The 22038-nt window shown below is 44.4% G+C and overlaps 1 protein-coding gene across 2 annotated transcripts in view; it reads left to right on the top strand.

Moving 5' to 3' along the window:
* The window catches only part of SEC31B (SEC31 homolog B, COPII coat complex component), a 1228966-nt gene that overhangs the window by 366807 nt on the left and 840121 nt on the right, over positions 1 to 22038 (top strand). For both annotated transcript variants that reach the window (XM_069240364.1, XM_069240362.1), the window contains exon 12: positions 15912 to 15986. In XM_069240364.1, the coding sequence (XP_069096465.1) occupies positions 15912 to 15986 (75 nt within the window). The remainder of the gene's footprint in view (positions 1 to 15911; positions 15987 to 22038) is intronic.

The following is a 22038-nucleotide window of genomic DNA, read 5'->3' on the forward strand; positions in this document are numbered from 1 at the left end:
TGGGTTTCATCATATATAAGAGACAACGTACCGATTATCTTACATTAATCAGTCATAGCAAAGTAGGCTTCGATTAGCCGTATCACGTCAATTGTAATTTAGTTAAATTTGTGTTGCGTAAGTCTGAATATGGCCCTCAAGTACATAATTCTTTACGGTCTGATTTTGTTGGCCCAGAAACTTAACAAAATCAATAAAGAGATCACATATATAATATATAATAATGTGGGCATTTGTCAGGGGATGCTCTTTGATTTTTGCCTTGTGTAGTAGCAATGGTGCAAATGTTTAAGTAGTACCTGTTTTTCATAGGCCTGATAAACGCATATCAAGAGCATAAAATACATCTTTGTGCAGCTTCTGATGCCAGACCCTAACAGTAGCCCTAGCTACCACGTGAAAACTATTGGACTTTTTACAAGATTTTTGTCTTCAGATTTAACAAATTTTAATCCGTAGCCATGAATATTTCATCTAGCAATGGACTGCAATTCCCAGAGGAGGAGTTCAAATGGATGGAGTAAAGATTGAGCTATTTATGTTTTGGGCCAAATGCATTGCTCCTCCTATTGTCCCAATATTCCATAGCTATTGGATGAGCTATATACTGACCTTGAGATAATGTACAGTTTCAAAGAATTGTGGTTTGGTTGATAGAGCTTTATGGAAATTACCTTGTTACCCTGCTTGTTAAATCTACTCAGTGCCATTTTGTTGTAATGGTTTTATTTTACTTCATCAATGACATAGACGTTGCAGGGACTGAATTGTGAGTTACTATATAAGAGGAGCTATTTTATCTTGAGTCATAAAGCTATAGGTAACTTTATTTTCATATTAAATTTGAATGCTAATGCATATTCCTGTACTACTGTGCCTGCACTCTGTGTTGAACCCATAGCAAAGTACTTTTTTTGCTTTAATCCTGTACTATACTCGGCACCGTAGACTATGTACCATTAACTCTGCATTCTTAACCGTTAAAGTGCCTCTGTACTTTACCCAGTACTTTTAAGCTTTTGCCCACAGACCAGTACCCTGAAACGTGTATCCAGTACCGTTAGCCCTCTAATCTTAACTAGATACCCTTAGACCTTTACCTGTGTATCTGTACCCTTGACCATGTGCTCTGTACACTGGCCCTGTTTATTTAACCATGTACCCTTAACTCAGCAGCCTAACTCCTTGTTAGAAATGGGGTCTCTAGTTGGCAGAGGTGTACACCTTTGTCCGAATAAGGACCACAATCCTAGTCAGGCTAAATCACACATAATCCAAATTATCCTGTGCCCACCCTCTGGTAGCTTGGCACTGAGCAGTCAGACTTAACTTAGAAGGCTATGTATAAAGTATTTGTGTAATAAACCATACATTAACACAGTGAAAACACCACACAAATACACCACACAGGTTTAGGGAAATATAAGATATTTATCTGGTTAAATTAAGGTCCAATCGATAAAGATTCAATAAGCAAAAGTTGAAATATCCCTTTTGCAGGATTAAAAAGAGGACAATGCAGGGAAAATCCTGGGTGTGTGGGAAGAAGTCACAGGTTTGTGTCGATCTCATAGGCGATTTGTCAAATTTTCTGTCACACGGCAGGCGCTGCATTGGTTCCTTGCTCAGGAAGTTGAGCTGCGTCGTTCTGGCTTGGCTGTGCGTCGATCCGGTAGGGTGGTTGTGTCGAATTTTGAGTCTCAATGCAGGGGCTGCATCAATCTTCGCTCAGGAAGTCTGGCTGCATCGTTCAGGTTCGGCTGTTCAGCGATTTCCTGGTCGCAGGGCAGGCTGTGCATCATTTCCGGCAGGCAGTCCCTTGATTTTAGGCACACAAGGAGTTTCTTTGAAGAGGTGCAGTCTTTTTGGCCCTGAGACTTCAAAAAACAGGAGGCAAGCTCAATCCAAGACCTTGGAGAGCACTTCTCAGCAAAGTCAGAATGCAGCAGGGCAGCAGGAAAACAGCAGGGCAGCAATCCTTCACAGCAGAGCAGTCCAGATGAGTCCTTTAGGCAGCCAGGCAGATCCTCTTGACAGTTTGCAGGTTCAGGTCCAGAACTTTCTGATTTGGTGGGGTCAGGGAACCCAGTTTATATACCCAAAAATGCCTTTGAAGTGGTGGAGACTTCAAAGAGTGGTTTTCAAGTGAAAAAGTTCCCCTTTCAGTACAGGTCTGTCTGCCAGGGTCCTAGTGGGGTGGTTTGGCAGTCCATTGTGTGAGGGCAGGCCACTAGCCTTTGAAATGTAAGTGTCAGGCCCTCCACCCTTCCAGGAAGCCCCATTCATTATGCAGATGAGCACAGGCGTGACTGTGTATCCTGTTTTTGTGGTGAAATGCACAAGGAAGCTGTCAGCCAGCCCAGCCCAGATGTTGATTGGTGACAGGCTGTAAGGCACAGATGGATTTTACGTGCAGAAAAATGCTCACTTTCTAAAAGTGGCGTTTCTAAAAAAGTAATATAGAATCCAACCTCACCAATAAGTAGGATTTTCTATTACCATTCTGGTCATTCTAAATATGACCTGGTTACCCCTGTCTGATCAGAATCTACCACACAAACAGTATATGAGGGTAGCCCTAATGCTATCCTATGAAAGGTGCAGGCCTCACAGTAGTGGAAAAAGAATTTGAGTTTTCCACTACTAGGACATATTAACCACACATGTACATGTCCTGCCTTTTACCTACATACCACCCTGCCGTATGGGCTACCTCGGGCCTACCTTAGGGGTGACTTATATGTAGAAAAAGGGGAGTTTAAGGCTTGTCAAGTACTTTTGAAATGCCAAGTCGAAGTGGCAGTGAAACTGCGCACACAGGCGTTGCAATGGAGGCCTGAGAGATGGTTAAGGGGCTACTTATGTGGGTGGCACAACCAGTGCTGCAGCCCACTAGTTGCTTCCAATTTTAGAGACCCTGGACACATTTAGTGCACTTTACTAGGGGCTTACAAGTAAACTAAAAATGCCAATTGGGTATGAGCCAATGTCACCATGTTTTAGGGAGAGAGCACATGCACTTTAGCAGTAGTAAAGTGGTAAAGTGTCGAGAGTCATAAAGCCAGCAAAAATGAGGTCAGAAAAAGATGAGGAGGAAAGCAAAAAGTTTGGGGGTGACCCTGCAGAGAGGCCATTTCTAACACTTCTGTACCCTTAACTGCATATCATCTACCCTTAAAGCCATCCTCTTTACATTGTACCCATAACATGCACCCTTGACCCTCTAACCTTGCACTCTGAACCCAATATCTGTATCCCTATGCCGTTAGCAATATACTGTGTACCCTAGACTGTTGTACAAATTCTGTACGTTTAACATTCTATGAGTAACTCTGTACTCTCTTCCCTTATCCCTGTAGCTTTCTCCCTCAAACATGCATATTTCAACTTTAGCCATTATTTAGTGCCATTAGTCATATATCCAGTACTCTTAACCCTGTACTTTTAACCCTTACCTTGTACCCATATCCTAGATCACTTAACCAGATACTCTGTTCCCTCTACTATTAATCCTGTACCTTTCACCCTCTACCCGTAAGCCTATATATTACACCCCTAATTGTGTACCTGGTACCCGTAACCATGTACCTTAAAACTTTACCCTTGCCCTTGTAGCCCTTAATGCTGCACCTTTTAACCTCTAGCCCTGTACATTCTATCCAATACTTGTAACCCTGTAATACTGTGCTCTTATTCTGTTACCCTCATTCCTGTACCTGTATCCCTGTTTCCCTAACCTTGTACTCTGTACATTATACCCTTACCCTTTGACCATTAACTTTGTGTCTTATACCTTTAGCCCTGTACACTTAACCTGCATGTAGACTGGACTTCACACCCTTAATCATGTTAGTTTTACTCTAAGCCTTGTGCACTTGACACTGTGCGCGCTCCTTTTAAAACTCTATCTTAAACCAAGCACCCTTCATTAATGTATATGTGTGTGTGCATATACACTACACATACTACAAAATGTTTGAGTCACACTTTCCATTAAAAATGCATTTTCTGATTTACTAATAAATAGTGAGTGCATGGACAGATTTGAATAAAACTCTCTTATTGGAGAAATCAAATTGGCTACATTTTGGCATGCCAGATGTCGTAAGTTAGGGGGAGGGTGAAAAATTATTGAATTTACCTTATTGCTTCAGTAGGAAATTGTGCTCTCATCTACAGTCTGAACAGTTGAAAGGATTACACCAAACTTGGCATGAAAGTAGAACTTTACTCAGAAGGTTTCTTTTTAAAGTTTGGCGTTTGCCTGGACCTTCTGATTTTATGAAAAGTATATGTATAGTATACTTAAAGGGACTTTCAGCCACCTATCTTCATCTATTGGTCGGTTCTTGTAATTCCGTTTTGCTTCTGTCTACTACAGCGTACAGCATGGGGCAATGGGTCAGCCTACTTCAGCCACTGACTATCTTCACTGAGTGACTGCATTTTACTCTCACAGTGTGCACATCCACATGCAAGCAAATTTTCCCTAAATGCCAGTGTTTTTGTTTTTACTTTGTTGTTACTTTGGTGTTGTAGGGAGCTGGGTTCTGGTTGCCCTCCCACCCTTTGACTGATTTTGAATGCAACTTTGACTGAAGTGCCCTGGGTTCCTGCTATCCAGGTCCCCAGTACCAGTATTCTTTCTCTAAAACAAAGACATCTGGGCATTGGATCCCCAGGTGACCAGGCCCTTCAGCCCCCTACAGGCCTCTAGTGAAAAGTACCCCTGGTACCTAGGGCATTGGTACAGGAGTGGGTCCTCAGAGCTGCAGCACATCTGGGGTGAGAGACCCAACACCAACCTTATTACATGTGAGCTCTTATCTGCATGAGCAGACATGCCCCTGCTATGTCTTTGTCGATTCTGAGACATAGTAAGTGTACAGGGAAGCCATTTTAAATGCATGTCCTGGACATTGGTCATTAAGAGTTCCCCAGCTCCATCGTGGCTTCTCTGAATCCTGGGATGTTTGATATCAAACATCTCAGAATAATAAACCCTCACAGACACCAGTGATCAGTGATGGATTTCTTACAAATATTCACACACAGGGCACCTTAGAGGCATCCCCAGAAAATCTACCAGCTATTAGTGTGTTGACAGACTGGTCCTTGCCAGGTCAGCCACCACAGACACGTTTCTGGACCCCCACACGGTGAGAGCCAGTCCTGTCAAGGCCCAGAGACAAAAGCCTGCACTGGGCAGAGGTGTTACCTCCTCTCCAAGACAGGATGGATATTCCAGGGCAGGGAGCTTCAAAGGCCTTGCTGCCTTTATAATGCGACCCAGGTCTCTCCAGAGGGTGGAGAAGACCACCCCCTGCCCTGACCCCACTTTTGGCAGCAGCACAGGCAGGAAAACTAGTTAAATTAGAAGAAGTCCACTTCACGTCAGTCCCACCCCTAAGACGGACGAGCTGAAGTGGACACGACTTTTTTTAATTCCCCCATCATGTGTGGAAGGAATTAGGCCAATAGGGTAAGGGCTATGCCCAGTTCCCAAAGGAAGTGGTCATAAGAAGGTTGTAGTCACCCAAAAGGTAGGTAGCCCATTGGCTACCACCTGGCACTCCCTGCAAAGCCCCTAAATTCATTATTTAGGTGGCACCCCTGAACCCTGGAACTCAGATTTCTTTTGACCTAAGAAGAGCTGGACAAAATAGAAGTCCCTCAGCAGAGAAGACTGAAGACACCAGCTGACTTAGCCACATCCGTACCAGCCTGTCTGCAGCCTTCAAAGAAACCCGTGCCTAGAAGACGACTGTTGTGCAGCCTAGCAACCTCCAAAGCCTTGGGAGGACTCCCTGCCTTCAATAAAGACCAAGAACTCCAGTGGACTGCGGATCTCTCCAAAAGAAACATCTCTAAAGAAAGAAGTCTTCCTGAAGAACCTTGAAACCGCTGCCTGGAACCACCTCTGCACCCGACGCCCACGGCCCGAATCCAAGTGGTCCACCAGTCAAGTGAAGGTTCCCCAGCGCTTCTGACCGAGAGTCCATCATGTGCTGACCCCTGCTGGACTCCACAGCAACGCCTGCAGCCCAAATCTGAGTGCTCCCCCTGACTGCACCTGCCCGGTTAGCTGTTTCCAACACAAAAAGACATCCCTGCACCCGGAGCCCCTGAGCCTTGGAGAGCTATACCGTTGTTGTTGATACGACCCCTGGCATCTTAACTTACCTTGACAGCTATTGGTTGATCTCTCCAGGCCTCCTGGTCAGAGTCTGCAACCCCTTTCTGGAAGTGATCGCCTGCATTGACTAACATTGGGAGGCCGTTGATGTGTTGGCACTCCGCACCCGGCCCCATTGTGCCAATAAGGGTGTAAGTTTGGTGCTGCCTAGTGCCCCCCCCCCCCCCTTGTCCTTATTTAACCCTAGGAGATCCACCCCTGACCCTGCTCTACTCAACAGTAAGCAGCGCTGCAGTGGATACCCCCTGTCTCCATTTGATAGCATTGGGTGCCCGACACTGTGTTGGCACACTGTACCCGGCTGCCCCTGTGCCACTGAGGGTATAAGTTTGGTGTTGCCATGTGGCCCCCCTGGTGCTTGATTCAACCCCTAGAGACCATCCTCTGACACTCCCTGTACTTACCTGGGAGCAGTGCATCTTCAGTCCCCCCAGCCTCCACTGACTAACATTGGGCTCAGACTTTGACCTTGGCACCCGGCGGCCCCCGTGCCGCTGTGTGTGCACTCTTGATACCAACCTGAACCTTGCCCTGTGCAAGCCTTAAACCATGAAGACTGGGGTTGTAAGTTGTGTACTTACCCGTAAAACTGCATCCTTGCTTTCCTTCCATAGGTTAACATTGAAAACTCTGAAAATTGCACTGTTGATATTTGAAACAATGTAGTATTTTTACTTTCAAAACTGCTTACCTTGTAACAAAGTTCAAAGCATATACATTTCTATACATTTCTGGGGATCCACTGGACTCTTTATAGAGTGTACTAAATTGAAGTACACTGTGCAGAGAGACCGCTTTCTACATTGGTGGAACAGCGCTGGGGTCTGCAACTTTGCATTTGTTGATACAACTTGGTCAGTAAGTGACTTCACTAGTTAATTCAAAAATTGGCTTTAGTTAAATTGCATTTTTTGAACTGGGTATTTTTCAAAATTCCTAAAAGTAACCGTTATGTCCCTGGTTAGATCCCTGTATCTTAACAGTAAAACGTATTTCAGTAGGACTGCAAAAACTTGTTAGGATTTTTTCTCTAGCTCAAAAAGGTCCGCACTTTAGTGAAATAATGAGTACCACAGAGGACATGGTGGTGGAGCTCAACGTCACCCCCTACCATAAGCTTTTTCACAAGCAGTTAAGAGCCCTCTGTAAGGGTTACTATATAAAAACAGGTTTAAATCCTACCAGTGCAAGGCTCCAGGAGCTACTGGCAACGTATGACCAGGCCCATCCTACTGTTATGACCACTGATCTTGTAGTTCAGGATCAGAACGACCCAAGTGGGGAGGAAGAAAGAGGCTCTCCCGACTTGAAGTAGAGGTACATGTACCCTAGGTGCCTGGGACACCTTCCTCTAGTGAAGATGGTTCTGGTTCCTCATCCTCCAGAGATAGATTCTCAGAGGAAGATGCACTCTTAGGGAGGGTAGCTAAGAGACTGGACCTGGAATGCAGGATTTAGCTATAGCGAGGGAAAGAGAAGAAATGGGTTTAGCACCCATGAATGGTGACAGCAATATCACGAATAGAGACCGAGTAGAAAACCGTGACCCTAAAATCCCCAAAGGGATTTTCCCCAAATATGAGGAAGGTGAAGACATGACCAAGTGATCACAGCCTAAGAGAGGGCCTGTGTTGCCAGAAAACATAGTGTACTGGGGAACTCTCCTTTGGGAACTGTTCACGAGAAATTGACTCCTCACACTGAATGAGGCAGATGCAACCTCATATGAACTCATGAAGGCTACCCTGATTGAGGGATTTGGTTTGACTCTTGAGGAGTACAGAATCAAATTCAGAGAGACTTGAAAAACAGTCAGTACTGGGTTGAATTTGCGGACTTCTTAATGAAGACTACTTGGTTGCTGCATGATTATGAAGGGATTTAATAATGACAGAGCATCTATTGAGTAATTGTGTTCAGGAAAAGTTGCACCAGAACCAGTTAGACCTGGAGCCAGTCTCTCTCCAAGAGCTGGGGAGGAAGGCTGACCATTGGGTTAGAACTAGAGTGTCCAAGACTAGGACAAGGCACCCCCCCACTCACCCACAGAGAGTGGACATCCCTAAAAACAAAACAACAGTGGGTACTAGGTAAAAACTGGGATGCCACTAAGGCATGACGCCATGACTGCAGACAGACAGGGCACTGTGTGAAGGACATTTCTTGTCCCAAGAACAAACCCACAAGTACTTTAACTGGAAAGTGGGCCCAACAGGTCAGTTGGAGATTCTAGAGGGGAGTAAACACTTCCACCACCTACTGGTGAATAGAATCCCAGCCCCTGCCCTGAGAGATACCTGTGCCAGTCACTGTTGTGCATGAGTGGCTGGTCATCCCAGGTGAGACTGCCAGTGTAAGAGCAATCCCAGGAGAGGTCACTATCAGGCCTGTGGCTTTAGTGCCCCTAGAAATAGCTGGGCCCCATAGTTGGAGAAGGGTGGTAGTCAGTACAGACCTCCCACTTGATTGTCTCCTTGGTAATGATCTCCCAGAGGTTGATGATAGCCCAAAAGAGGAGCTGGTACAGTGCCAGCACTCCTTCAAAGATTCTAGAGATGCTGCCTCTGTAATGAGTGCAAGTAGGCCCCAGCAGAAAAAGAAGAGCAAGAAGTGGAGGAATGGTGGGCAACTTTTAGCCAAAGTTCCAGTAAGCCAATGAGATTCTGCTTCAGTAAGGAAGAACTCCAAAGTTGGCACTGGTGAAGCCCAGCCTGGTCCACAAGAAGTCCTGACTAGTCAGACAACTGTTAAGCTTGAGGTGGTGGCTCCTCAGCTAATGGAAAAGAGTGGAAGAAGGGTGTCTGCTACAGGATGTAGTAACCCCCCACACTAAAACAGCAGGCAGGCCCCCTGAACCCCAAGAAGCTTGTTCCTTAACACCTTCACCTGTCAGTGAAAAGCTAAAGGTGTGGTTCTGGGCGCCGGCAGCTGTCAGTGGCCTCTGCTGGGTGTTAGCCTTTTATGGCTGCACTATCCTTGGCATTGGGATCCAACCCCATGACAAATAGCAAGCTAGACTGCCTAACCCTGTTGGTCACGGTGAAGTTACTCCATTTCTGGGTACGCTTTTTGAGTAGGCCGGGTGTTATCCTAGCTAAGATAGGGGTAGCAGAGGTTGATACCTCTTCTCCCAAGAAGAAAGAAAAAGCAAACAAAGAGCATTGTAAATGGGGTCCTAACACTGAGGTAGTTCAGCTTCCCAAATGAAATGAGCTAGACAGTAGGATGTGAGGCAGAGTAGGCCCTGCAACCATGCAGCCTGCCCCCTTACTCTTCCTCCCCTGACAGACTTGGAAGACTCTCCCAGGTTTGGCTGAGTCTCATGGTCTGTTGGCTGGCGAGGGCTTATGTAGGGAGCTGGGTCCTGTTGGCAGTACCACCCCCTTCACTTTTTGCTGGTTTTGGATGCAACTTCGACTGACGTGCACTGGGTTCCTGCTAACCAGGACCCCAGTGCCACTGTTCCTTCACTAAAACAAAGACATCTGGGCACTTGATCCCCAAGTGACCAGGCCCTTCAGCCTCCTACAAGCCCCAAGGTAATGGTACCCCTGGTACGTAGGGCATGGGTACTGGAGAGGGCCCTCAGAGTTGCACATCTGGGACCCAGCACCAACCTTATGCAGATTGCCATTGCAGGCAGCGTGACAAGGTGATCCCCAAATTGAAAATACTACATGGCACACAGCCTGTGTGCCCTGTCCTCTAAAGACCACATGCAATATATGTACGTCACTGCTCTAGCAGGCCTTACAGCCCTAAGACAGGATGCATTATATTACATGTGAGGGGTTGCCTCAATCTCCGGAGACTAATCTCTGACACCACCTGTACTTACCTGAGAGCAGCCCGTTTTCAGAAACCCTCCCCCTGCACTTCCAGCTGCCCCCCATCTCAATTGGCTAACATTGGACTCCGACTTCGACACCCAGCTGCCCCCACTGAATATATATGCACATTTTTATATTTCATACATGTTATGGCTTTTGTGTCGGTATGGTTAATGTAGACCTTCTGTTAAAATAGGTAGGATTTTCCATTATGTAGCCAGTAATTTCTTTTTAACAAATAGCCTTAGCACAATTTTATATTTTGGGTATTGGTTTGGCATTCCAAGTTATTCAGGTTTGTGAAAGTGGTTGATTGTCAAAAAGCAGCATTTCCCATTTAACTCATATTAGAATATTTTCTCTCCTGCACAAGAAAACGTTGAATGGAAATGTACCAGACTTGGCATGGAATCACGTTGAAATGATGGTGGAACTTTACTCAGTAAAGTACCTCTGCTTGGTTTGATATAAACCTGTTCAGTGTTTTTCAAGAAATTAGCGTTCTGAAAATATTTTGGTGGGGCTTGAAAGGATTATTAAGTTAGAGATAGACTCGCAATTGAAAACGTTTTATATTTGCCTGTATCTTCAACTTAGTTTGATAAATCCACACTAAATGTGTAAGATGCTAAGATGTTTATCTTATCTGATATTTTGAAATGTATGCAGATTTGCCTGGGGTCACAGTTATAAAAGGGGGTTAGAGGGTTGAATAAAGTGTTCATTTGTCGATAACGGATCATTTGATGCATCCAGATGAAATTTGTCAGAAACTTAGCATATTTAGACTTCTGTGTTTGGGGCATGTTTGGTGCAGATCTATCCAGGTAAGGAAGGTGTGAAGATGCAGGGCCAGGCGAAATGTTATTGTGTTCTAGAATGTCTGTGCTGTTTAATGGGCCGGCTTCTAATTTAGCAGGCTGTTATCAAATTGGGTGCAGGAACCTTAGAGTTCATGTCGATCTGACAAGGGGGCAAAGTTAAAGGGAGGATAAAAAATACTTGATTTACTAATAACGTTGGATGTCTTTTACAGAGCCACACAATACTTGGCAGATATTGATAACGATTATCGTACTCGCAATATTTTGATTTTCATACAGATTCATCAAGGGTGTAACACGGAAAAAAGATGAGTCAATAATGTCGAGTTTCTGATTTTGACTCCATTAGGAATATTAGCTCTTTGTTAGGGAAAAAAGAAATCTGAACTGAAATAGACCAGACTTTTCATGAAACTGTCATTTTACTAGGGGAATTGCCTTTGCTTGGTTTGGTGTAATTCGTTTAATAGTTTTCTAGAAACGATCATTCAAAACCATTTTAGGTATTGTTCAAACTGTTAATATTTTAATATTTGGTCAGATTAAAATGTACTATTTTAATTTGCCTCTCTTTATAGCACTGTTTCAGCAGTTTACATGAGTTTTGGCAGACGCAAAGCTTGATTAGCTTGCTCTTAGCATTTAGAAATTTGTGCAGATTTTTCAAGCGGGTCTCCTTAAAAATTGGAATCAAAACTTGTAAATTTGCTAATAACTGTAACATCACTTGACAAATCCACTTGAAATGTGGCAAATATTTAACATGTGTAGTCTTAAATTTCATGCAAGTCAGTTGGGGGTGGGGAAGATTAAAGAGGGGCATTAACTTTTTTTTTTTTTATCCTTTTACTTGAATAACAGTAACACCGGGAGAAGACAATTCAAGCCGTTTTTGGTGCAGCAGCCTAACAAGGTAGATCGTATCACAGCATAATCACATCAAGATCTGCCCCAACCTACCATAGGGTGAATAGGCACTCTCTCCAAGATCCATAAACTCCAGTCTCCTCTATCCAATCCAACTTGTTCCAATTCCGCTACATCTTCACAGAAAGCACATCAGTTGCACCAAATCATCTCTCATTTTTTGATGCAGCCCCTACCCTGGTATACCACTTTTTCAGCCGGTTGGCAGCAGTCCATGTCTCTCTTCCCAATCTTGAATCTTGGGAGGCATTGATGTGCCGCCTGCTCTCACCACTACCCTGTTTAACACTCTGGCCTCTAACACTTGTGCTAAATACATCGGCCAGGTCCTCTCCCCTTTCACATTTAGCAAAAGCCTTGTGGTCCATCGAGACCTCTATGGCCGTTACTCTGGACATTAAACTGGTGACACCTTCCCAATAGGATTGGACTAGTGGACAGGCTCACAGTACATGTATAAATGTACCCTCCAGACTACAACCTCCTATGCAGTCCCGTGTGGGTGCCCTACCCATCTTGTTTTGCAATGTTCTTGCACAGTGTGATCTGTGCAGGGTTTGGAGTTGGACCAGGCGGCACCCAGCCTGTATTGCTATGACTCTCCGTCCATGCAATGCCTCACTCCATTCCTCATCCTCCATGTCTCCCAAATCTGCCTCCCAGCTTTCTTAAGGGGACCTAGTACATCTGGGGCATTGTTTATAATCTTCTTATATGTTAGGGTAATGGCTCTATGTAGTGTAGGGTCAAGCAAGGTGTGCACTACCTGTAGAAAGCGGTAATATTCTGAGTTCGCAAATTGGAACTCTGCTTGTAAATACTCAAAGGGTCTGGGCCCCACCCCTTTCCAAACATCCCCTAATTGTTCAGTAACCAGGATTTCTCACCATGTGAGGTCCCCAGGCCACCCACCTCCGACAGCATATCACTGTCTCACAGTGGAATCTGCTGCGTCACCTCCCTGCCCATCCCAGAAATCTCAGCACCGTCGACCTCGTCTCCACCACTGTCCCAGTGTGCATCAGTGAGTCTTGTCTCTGACCGCTCCTGTTTAGGAGTGTGCGATAGTCTGTGTCCCATCTCCTCTCTATCCACCTGAAGCACTGACTCCTGATGTTCGGCATGTACCCATTAGTTTGACTACTTAATGGGAAGCCCAGTAATATCTCAGAACGTCTGGGACCACCAGACCACCATCATACACTGCCCTCTGGAGTGTATGCAACTCTATTCTAGCATTCCTCCAATCCCACAGGAGCAGGCAAACCACTGGTCTACTTTATAGAAGAAGGTCCGTGGTACAGCGAATGGTGTATTTTGCTGGGCATACAACAGTTGGGGTAAGGCCATCATGTTATACACGGAAAACTGTCTGCTCTGAAAAAATAAAAATTAAAATTAAATTTTTGCTTTGAAATGGGATGCATTTGTTAAAAAAACAAAAAAAAAACTGCTTTATTTAAAAGCAGTCATAGACAAGGTGGTCTGTTGTCCCCAGCAGGCTTCCATCTCTGTGAGTGCAGCCATTCCCAGTGAGGTTGCAAATTGTGACCTACCTCATGAATATTAAAAAGGTGGTTAATTTGTGACCCCATTAGGAATCGCAAATAGTGTGATTTACACTGTTGTGCATTTAGTTTTGTGACTCGCATTTTGTGACTCTAAAATGAGTCGCAAATTGCGAGTTGCTACACTCAGGGTCTTACATCTGGCCCTTAGTTCAGATTTGTAAACACTGTAGGGACAAGCGAGGTCCAGTAAGTGCCCACAAATCTTTAATTTATCTCAAATGCCCTCAAAATGTATTGATAAAATAATAATAAGAAATAAATGCTAATAGAAATATGATAAATCTATACGCAATTCAAAAGTAAACAAAAGGGGGCAAGTCCTGCTTGCCATTGTTGGTTGTGTGATGATTGTCCATTGCAGATTGGCAGTGTAGCCTGTTGCCAAATCTTGCTGTGTGCAGCAGATAAAGCAATACTGTCATGGAAGATGGATGTAGCAGATCATCAAAAACTCCAGAAATTCCCAGTATTCAGTGTAGCCATTATGGAAGTGTGGAGTTCGTGTTTGACAAACTACCAGACCATATACTCTATATGGCTACCCTACACTTACAATGCCTAAGAATTGGCTTAGACTCAGTAGGGGCATAGTGCTCATGCCGCTATGCCCTCACCTGTGGTATAGTGCACCCTGCCCTAGGGCTGTAAGGCCTGCTAAAGGGGTGACTTAACTATGCCACAGGCAGTGGGTTGTGGGCATGGTACCCAGAGGGGAGTGCCATGTCCACTTAGTCTTTCTCACCAACAGCACACACAAGCTGTGAGACAGTGTGCATGTGCTGAGTGAGGGGTCCCTAGGGTGGCATAATACATGCTGCAGCCCTTAGAGACCTTCCCTGGCCACATGGCCCTTGGCACCAAGGGTACCATTTGCAAGGGAGTTATCTGTGTGCCTGGGTTTTGCCAATTGTGGAGACAAAGGTACAGTTTTAGGGAAAGAACACTGGTGCTGCGGCCTGATTAGCATGGTGCGCGGCACACTTTCAATCATAACTAGCATCAACACAAGGCAAAACGTTAGGGGGTTACCATGCCAACAACTGCATTTTCATACAGGTGCAAATAGTTTAATTCTTTTTATGCAGGTCTAGTGATACCCAGACTTGGTACTCTCTATTTTTACAATGCTCGTAGGTAAGAGATTCCAGATAACCTTTGCTACAAATAACATCTCTCAAGATAAATTTAGCAAACAATATTTAGATCCTCCAAGTATGTTAGAGGAATTTGCAGTAAAAAAAAAAAAAAAGGCACACTGCTCCATATCTGCGGGGCCCTTTAGATGATCAGCATCTTTTTGAAAGGAGTTCTAGCAGGAATACAGCAAATGTTTGCTGCACAATTCCTTGTGGTCGGCCACTATGCCTGCTGATTCAGGTAGACCCTAGTGAGATGTATCCTTTAAGATAAAATATGTATAAACTATATATTGGTTTTCACATGTAATTGAAGTAATATCCAGATAGTCTGCAGTCCGAATTATGCTGAAATAAGATGTGGAGTTTATACGCAAAGGAAACTACATTGTCATCCCTACAGATAGGCTACTCAAATTTTATGTCATTGATGCACCCGTTAGCTTCCATCTTTTCATTATTAATTGATACAATTCCCAAAATAGACCATAGCAGAATATGATGATTGTAGTCTAGTTATCTACATGTTGCGCTTAACGTGCTGAATTATTGTACAGTATGAAACGTTAAGATCAATCCTTCCTTTCTGTAGATGGAAGCTGATCCCTGCGTTTGCTGTTTACAATGCCCTTCACAAATCATTCTGTTTCCAATAGTTGGTGAATTTATTTTCTTTTCACAGTCTTCTATAGAGAACCCACTTATGACTGTCCTGGATTTTGTGGTTTGAAACTCAAACCCCTGGATTACTAATACTAGTTATTTCAGGTGTGCTTAATTACTGGGGATTGCAGGTTGAACTGTGGGTTCCCGTGAGAACTGAGGAATTGCTAGGGAATTTGCATTTCACTGTCTTATTTCCCCTTGTATACAACTCATCCCCATCATCCCTAAAACGCACCCCACCCCGGTCCACTCCGCTGAATTTCATCCAGAGATTTCATCTACTTACTGCAGGCAGAGTCCCTTGGTTAAATTTACTGTTTTCCTACCAAATTCACGGGCATTGCAATTGCTGTTTCAATAAAGTTCAAATACTATCAAAACCAAATTTTTAATTCTGTTTTTTTCTGTTTAATTTATGAAAATCGGCTATGTCACAAAGCTTGTATAAGAAGTTAAATGCCCATCATTAATTCCAGTATTTATGTGGCTAAGCTTCCTTGGTGTATGTATCTGTTAGAGGACATGCTATCAGACCATTTGTGATGCTCTGTTACGGGGGCTACCTAAAATAGTCCTGTAATTTGGTTGCTAAGGGAGTGAAGATAGAGAAAAAAAATCTCATGCACGCCGTCCTGTTATTTTTGCAGAGAATTACAATTTGAACTCAGTACTTTTTAAGATTATTTCACTTCTGTCTTCATTAAACTTTTTATTCTGATTTCTTCTTGTTAACATTCTGTTTTATTATCTTGTTATTTTAGGTTAACTTTGAGCAGGATGCTCGAACTAAGTACTTGAAGCTGCTCGGATACAGTAAAGATGACTTGGATAAGAAGGTACTTAGTACATGTAAGATGGTTTGGAAATGTATTAATTGATAAGCATCCAAACAGAATGTACCTTGCACTTGATTTGCCTAGCTGTAATCTTGTTCTCAGTGTGCATGATTAATTCATTTGTCACACAGTGTGTGCTTCTCAAAGCACATGTAAAATATGTTAACATTTCTGAGTACGTAAAAGAAATGAATAATGCACAGCACAAATACCCTTTATCTGGACAAAAGTTTTAAGTATTTTAAAACCGTAATGTTTATGAGTAATCTTGGTTAATCCTGATTCTATGGGTCATACAATTTTAGGGAACGCAAAAGAGGATAAACAGAAATGCGTGTGCATGGCACAAATGCACTTTATCTGGACAAAATTAATACTAGGCTTTTAAAGTGCCTGTCAAAAACCTTTATCTGGACAAAATGTTTTAAGTACTTTAAAACTGCGAGGTTTATGTTTAATCCTGATTAATTCTGATTCTGTGGGTGTGTAAATTGCCAATTAATGTTATAATGTTTTTCTCTCACTTTTTGTTTTTAATAAAAATAAAAAAATCAAAGATTTTAACTAATCACGCCAACAAAATAAATTTGAAACTTGAAATCTAAGGATGTATAGTTTTCGTGGGTATGCATCTAAATATTTACATATTTTCTGCTTACTGCAGAGGAAAACGAACAAAAAAACAGCTTTACAACTCTGACCCTATCTCTGCTCCCTGACACATCCCAAACCTCTCATATTACTATGAACTCCTAAATAAACCTTTTCAAAATCTTCCCTCCTTTGTCACTCCTTTACCCTATTCATCCAGCTAAGAGGCGCACATGTACATCAGTCCCAATAACAATTTACATTTCCCAACTACTGATCCACCAAAACCGATCTATCCCTTCACGACAGTACATTTAAGGTATGAGCTCTCGGTGAGCGATTACTTAGCACAATTTCCACCACTAATCACGAGGAGGAAAGAAAATAATAGTATAATTTTAGTCATCTACTAACTAAAACCTTTGGGTTCCAGAGTGCTATGTAACTCTCTGAAAAGTGATTCTGCGCCTTTTCAGGGGTGGTAAGCGCTAGTTCAAAAAAGAATCTTCAAAGAACAGCTACTCCAGCCCTGCAGTTGTGCTGTACCCATGCGTTCATGATCGAAACCGAACATTTGCAGTACATTTTTACGTACAAGTACCTAATTATATGATGTGGCAAAACAGCGTAATACGGGGAATTTTGCATACCAGTAGTAAAGCAGAATTACTCAGGTTCCAGTGGTGTAACTCAGATTCGTCTTGGCCTAGTGCTTCCCTTGTGAAGCATCCACACCAATGCTCAATCGGGATTAAATAAATTGTCAAATAGTGTTACTTAACACTTCATTGACAACCACCATTACTTGCACCACCACAGCCTCAACTAACCAAGACTGCTATGAATAGCAATGGACATTGATTGCTGCAAAGTGAGATAGTTTACAAGTAGGCCGACAAAGTGGATCAAATAATTTGCTTAGGGGGCCCAGTACAAATACTTCGAGAATAGATCAGAACTGAAAGATCAGCCTACAGGTATCTCCTTTGAGCTGGAGCACACTTTTCTTCAGTTCATGGATAACGGAAATTGCCCTGCTTTCCTTTCTTTTAATTCCTTCGCCTACCACAGGTATTAGGCAAAGCTCTAAGATGATTGTCTGTTCTTTCTGCGCCCAGGGGAGTTACAACTATGTTATAGGCAGCAGCTCTGTTTAGGATGAGGGCTCCTACAACCTTATTTTTCAGAACAGGAACTTCTTATCTCCTGTACTTCAACTCCGTTAATCTTCGGGCTGCCTGCTGCCTTCAAATAGCAGTCTCCAGCACAGTGGTTCCCAACTGTTTGACCTCTGTGGACGCCCACCCCACTTTATCATTACAGGAACCCAGGGACCCCCACTGAGTCATTACTAAACGCTGTGGACCTTATCTATTAATATTATTTAATTTTCTAAGCAGTCTCAGCCCCCCTTAGGAGGCTTCGCGGATCCCCAGGGGTTCCCGGACCATAGGTTGGGAACCACTTATCTAGCATGTTCATTGTTTATTTGCATGGGGCTGCTTGGTGGTTAGCTGTTGCTTTATTCTTGCAGGGGATTTTTGATGATTAATGATTTGGTGTGTCTTCTGGTAAGACATTGGTGTGGCATCTAGTGTAGAGACCAAACCTGTCTGTAACTTTCTTTAATCTTTGGATCTGGTTTCCTGAGTTTGTATCAAAGGTTCCTTGTAGCATATACATACGCAGGAATGTTGATCTGTTGCCACTGTAGAATCTGATGAGAATCCCCTCTGCAGGCTTGTTTCAGGGAGCCTGTTGGTATAAAGGTCTCATCTTTTTTTTAAAACGCAGGTTAAAATCAGAGTGGAGGGCACCCAAGATAGTGCACCCTCCTTTTTAATATGTGCATTAAGCAACTGTGTCCCCAGTCTCCGAAGGTAGCATTCTTTGTGGTCTGAATGAAGAGTGAGCAAAATAAAGGCAATGTATGGCCATAGGCTGCAGATTTAAGGTGAAATTCCTTCCCACTGGCGCTCCTTTGGGCACTAAGGAGCTCTGGGGAATTTCTAGTCATGCTACTGATGGCATATCTGCACATGATGCCGTATGCCTGCTTTGGACCGACGACCTGCCCTATACCACCTTTGGTACAGACTCCTACACTGGCTCCTAAGTTCAGGTCAATTCCTTTTTAATTGGTACTGATTTTTCCTGTGCCGATTATTAATAAAAATAAAAACTTCAGTGCAAAACTAGCACCCTGAGCTGACATTGGCCCTGATCTAGATCAGTGATGCACTACGATATCAGAAAGGTGCAACAAATTGTATTTCAACCTGACTCTGAGCCCAGATTTCTACCTCAATGTTATTACCAACAAAAAAAGAGCATCCCTTGCCTCTACAAAATGTTACCCTTTCCTACTCAAACACCCTATCTCATACTTTAGAAGAAAACTGAAATATATTTCTTGAAGTTAGACCATTACCCATCTAGTACTGGTATGCTTCCTCATCAGGTCTCATCCTGGTCCCTAAAAATCAGGATAGGCTCATCCGTATTCCAGGGAGCACTTTGAATATGACCATAACTCGGTACCTAGTATAGATAAAATTACCTCAGACAAGCCAAGAATTCCCTTTATTAGGGGTTTGTTTCTCCTAAAGGCAGAGGACTTTTAATTGTACCCGTGCCAAATTACAAGGATGTCATCAGTGTAGCGGCGCAATAGATGTATCTCTTCTGTGAAGAGGTTGTTGATACACATTTTTTCTTCTTCAAATTGATGGACATACAAACAGGCTATGCTGAGAGCAGATGTTCTCCCCATTGAAGTCCCAAATTGTGGAAGATAAAATGTGTCTTTATAATTGAAGTCATTCTCAGAGCCAATTTAGCCAGTTTCATGATCAAATAAATAGGGGCAGCCCAGTCCCACTCTTGGTTGTGTAAAAAGTTTATCTGATAGAGACACCTAGTTGCAGATTCCTTACCTTACAATTTCTTGCAGGCATCAGCCTGGATCCTTTTCTCAACCAGTACCCCTGTGCCTCGTTAGGTGGTGTTGATTGTGTCCATCGTCTGCGTCCTCTGCTTCAGATATAACCTTGCGGTCCTACAGAGGTGCCATCTCACCGTGCTGATGTATGTTCTTTTCTTTCTGCCCCAGCCAATGCTGATCCGAAGAAAGAGCCTTCCCTTATTCAGTTTTGACTGTTTTTTTTTAACCTTTTGTTAAAGCTTTTTTAGTAAATCTACTCCTGCTGCATTGAGAGATGTCATGACGGAAGATCAGGTTCAAGCCCGGCGGGTCCTGTAATTGGGCAAGGTCCGCCCCTTGTGTGCCTTTCATGCCTGGAGCGCGACCACAACCCAAAGTTGTTCTCCGTGTGCCAGGCCATGAATCTGTAGGCTTTGAGGGGGTCCCTAAAGCTGCTGGTGCCCTCGTACTCGACTCCTTGTAAGTCTCAATTTCGTTCAAGAGGAAGTTCTTAGGATCTGTCGCTGAGTCCCCTCCTCTTCGTCATCCCACTCCAAGTCCTCAGGACTATCGGGTAAGTAGAGGCATAAGAAGAAGTCGACTTCACCTCGTCCATTGACCTACGAGACAAGGAAGTGGGAAAGCGATCTAGACCTCCCTTTGCAGAGCCTGCTTCTTGGCAGAGTTGGTGCCTCCCTGAGTTTGCAGGAACCGGAGCAACCCCTGCCCAACTTAAGGAGTTCTAAGAGTCCATTTGCCTCATTTTTGGGCAGACCAACACCAATGTTGTGCTGTTAGGCCCTGTGGAGTCGTAAGGGCCCCCTTCTGACTGTGCTGGAGGCTTTGCCCTTGGCTCCAAGTGGCACCCATGGATCCATTCATGGATCTGGACCGGTGTCAGTCATAACACCTTGATCTTCTCTGCTGCCAGCCCCGACACTGACACTACCGGTGCCAGCCTCGCTCCCGGGTGGCGTCATTCCCATCCTCATTGCCGACTCTAACATGGAGCAGGACTGATGTAGTACGACTCCGGTGACCGGAAGAGCTGTGCCTTCTATGTCGTATCCTGAGTCCCTTTCCTATGTGCTAAGGTACAGTGAGGAATAGGAGTGGGTTGCTGGACCACTTAAAATACCAGCTTCAACACCCTATGTTCTGCCGTGTTGACTTTGGTGACGCAAGTGGAAAGTGGACCAAAGTTTCTTTATCCAGCACACCCCCTCTGAGAGGTTGGTCATCCAAGCCCCACATGGTGTGTTCCCTTCCGCACCGCTGGATAGGGACTTCAAGAGGTTGGACACACTTGGGGAGAAGATGTTTTCTTCTGTCAGCCGGGCATTGTGGTCCATGAACACCGCATGCCTTTTGGTATGTTATTCCCACATGCTGTGCGATATGGTTGCGCGTGTGCTGCCACAGGTCCTGGAGGAGGCCCGGGCTGTACTTTCCCAAGCAGTTGCTGATAAGAGTGACGCAGCAAAGTTCACAATTTGTTGTGGACTGGACAGGACTGTGGACCTGCGGCGCCACGCCTTGTTGAAGATGCCTGGCTTTTTGGGGGGTGTCTAAGCCAATCTTACGGACATGCCCTTTGATGGCATCCGTCTCTTCAGAGAGAAAGCAGGCTCCAAGCTTGAGCACTCCAAGGTTTCTCGTGCCACATCCAGGTCCTTGGGCCTCCTGGCAACCCCTTGTCACCATCTTTGTCAACTTTTTGACACTTTTGTGGCAACGGAATGGGTCCGCCACGTACGTTCCTGTCCAGCCCCTGTGCTGCACATGCTGTTCAGACTCTGCGTGGCTGGGGACGTGGGACCCACCGTCCTCATGGATCAGGAAGCCAGCGGTCTGACCGGTCTACCGCCACCCCTCACCCCTGCAGCTGCCTTCAAACCTTCTTAGTCTCTGACCTTTCCCCCACCAGGGACCAGTCGGAGGCAGGATCTGCCATTACCTGCTCTCCTGGCAATCCATCATGTCAGGCAGATGGGTATTGCATTTAGTCAGTAGGGGCTAATCCCCTCCCCTTTGAGACTGCCTCTCAATCCATGCAACCATCCTACAGTCGGATGACTGAGTATCCCTTGGCACTTCTCCGAGAGGAAGTTACGGCTCTCTTGGCCAAGGTAACCATAAAGTGGGTTCCTGTGGCAGAAGTAGGTTGTGGTTGCTGTTCGTGCTACTTTCTAGGACCCAACTAGGACAAGAGCCTCTGCTGTATCTTAGACTTTCAGTCCCTCAATCTCTTCCTCAAGAAGGAGAAGTTCAAAATGCTCACTCTAGCTCAGGATTTATCTGCCTTGGACCCAGGATACTGGATGGCAGCGTGGGACTTGCAGGATGATAATTTCCATATTCTTGCCCTGCCTGCCCACAGATGTTACTTGCGGTACATGGTAGGCCACGAGCACTTTCAGTTCATCGTGCCCCCTTTTGGCCTTACTAGCGCCCCTCGGGTGTTCATCAAGGTGACTGCAGTGGTCGCAGTTAATCTGTGCATATCACGGGTTTCGGTCTTCCTCTAGCGCGAAGACT

This window comes from Pleurodeles waltl, chromosome 6, assembly GCF_031143425.1.
Source record: "Pleurodeles waltl isolate 20211129_DDA chromosome 6, aPleWal1.hap1.20221129, whole genome shotgun sequence".
In the NCBI taxonomy this organism is placed as follows: domain Eukaryota; kingdom Metazoa; phylum Chordata; class Amphibia; order Caudata; family Salamandridae; genus Pleurodeles; species Pleurodeles waltl.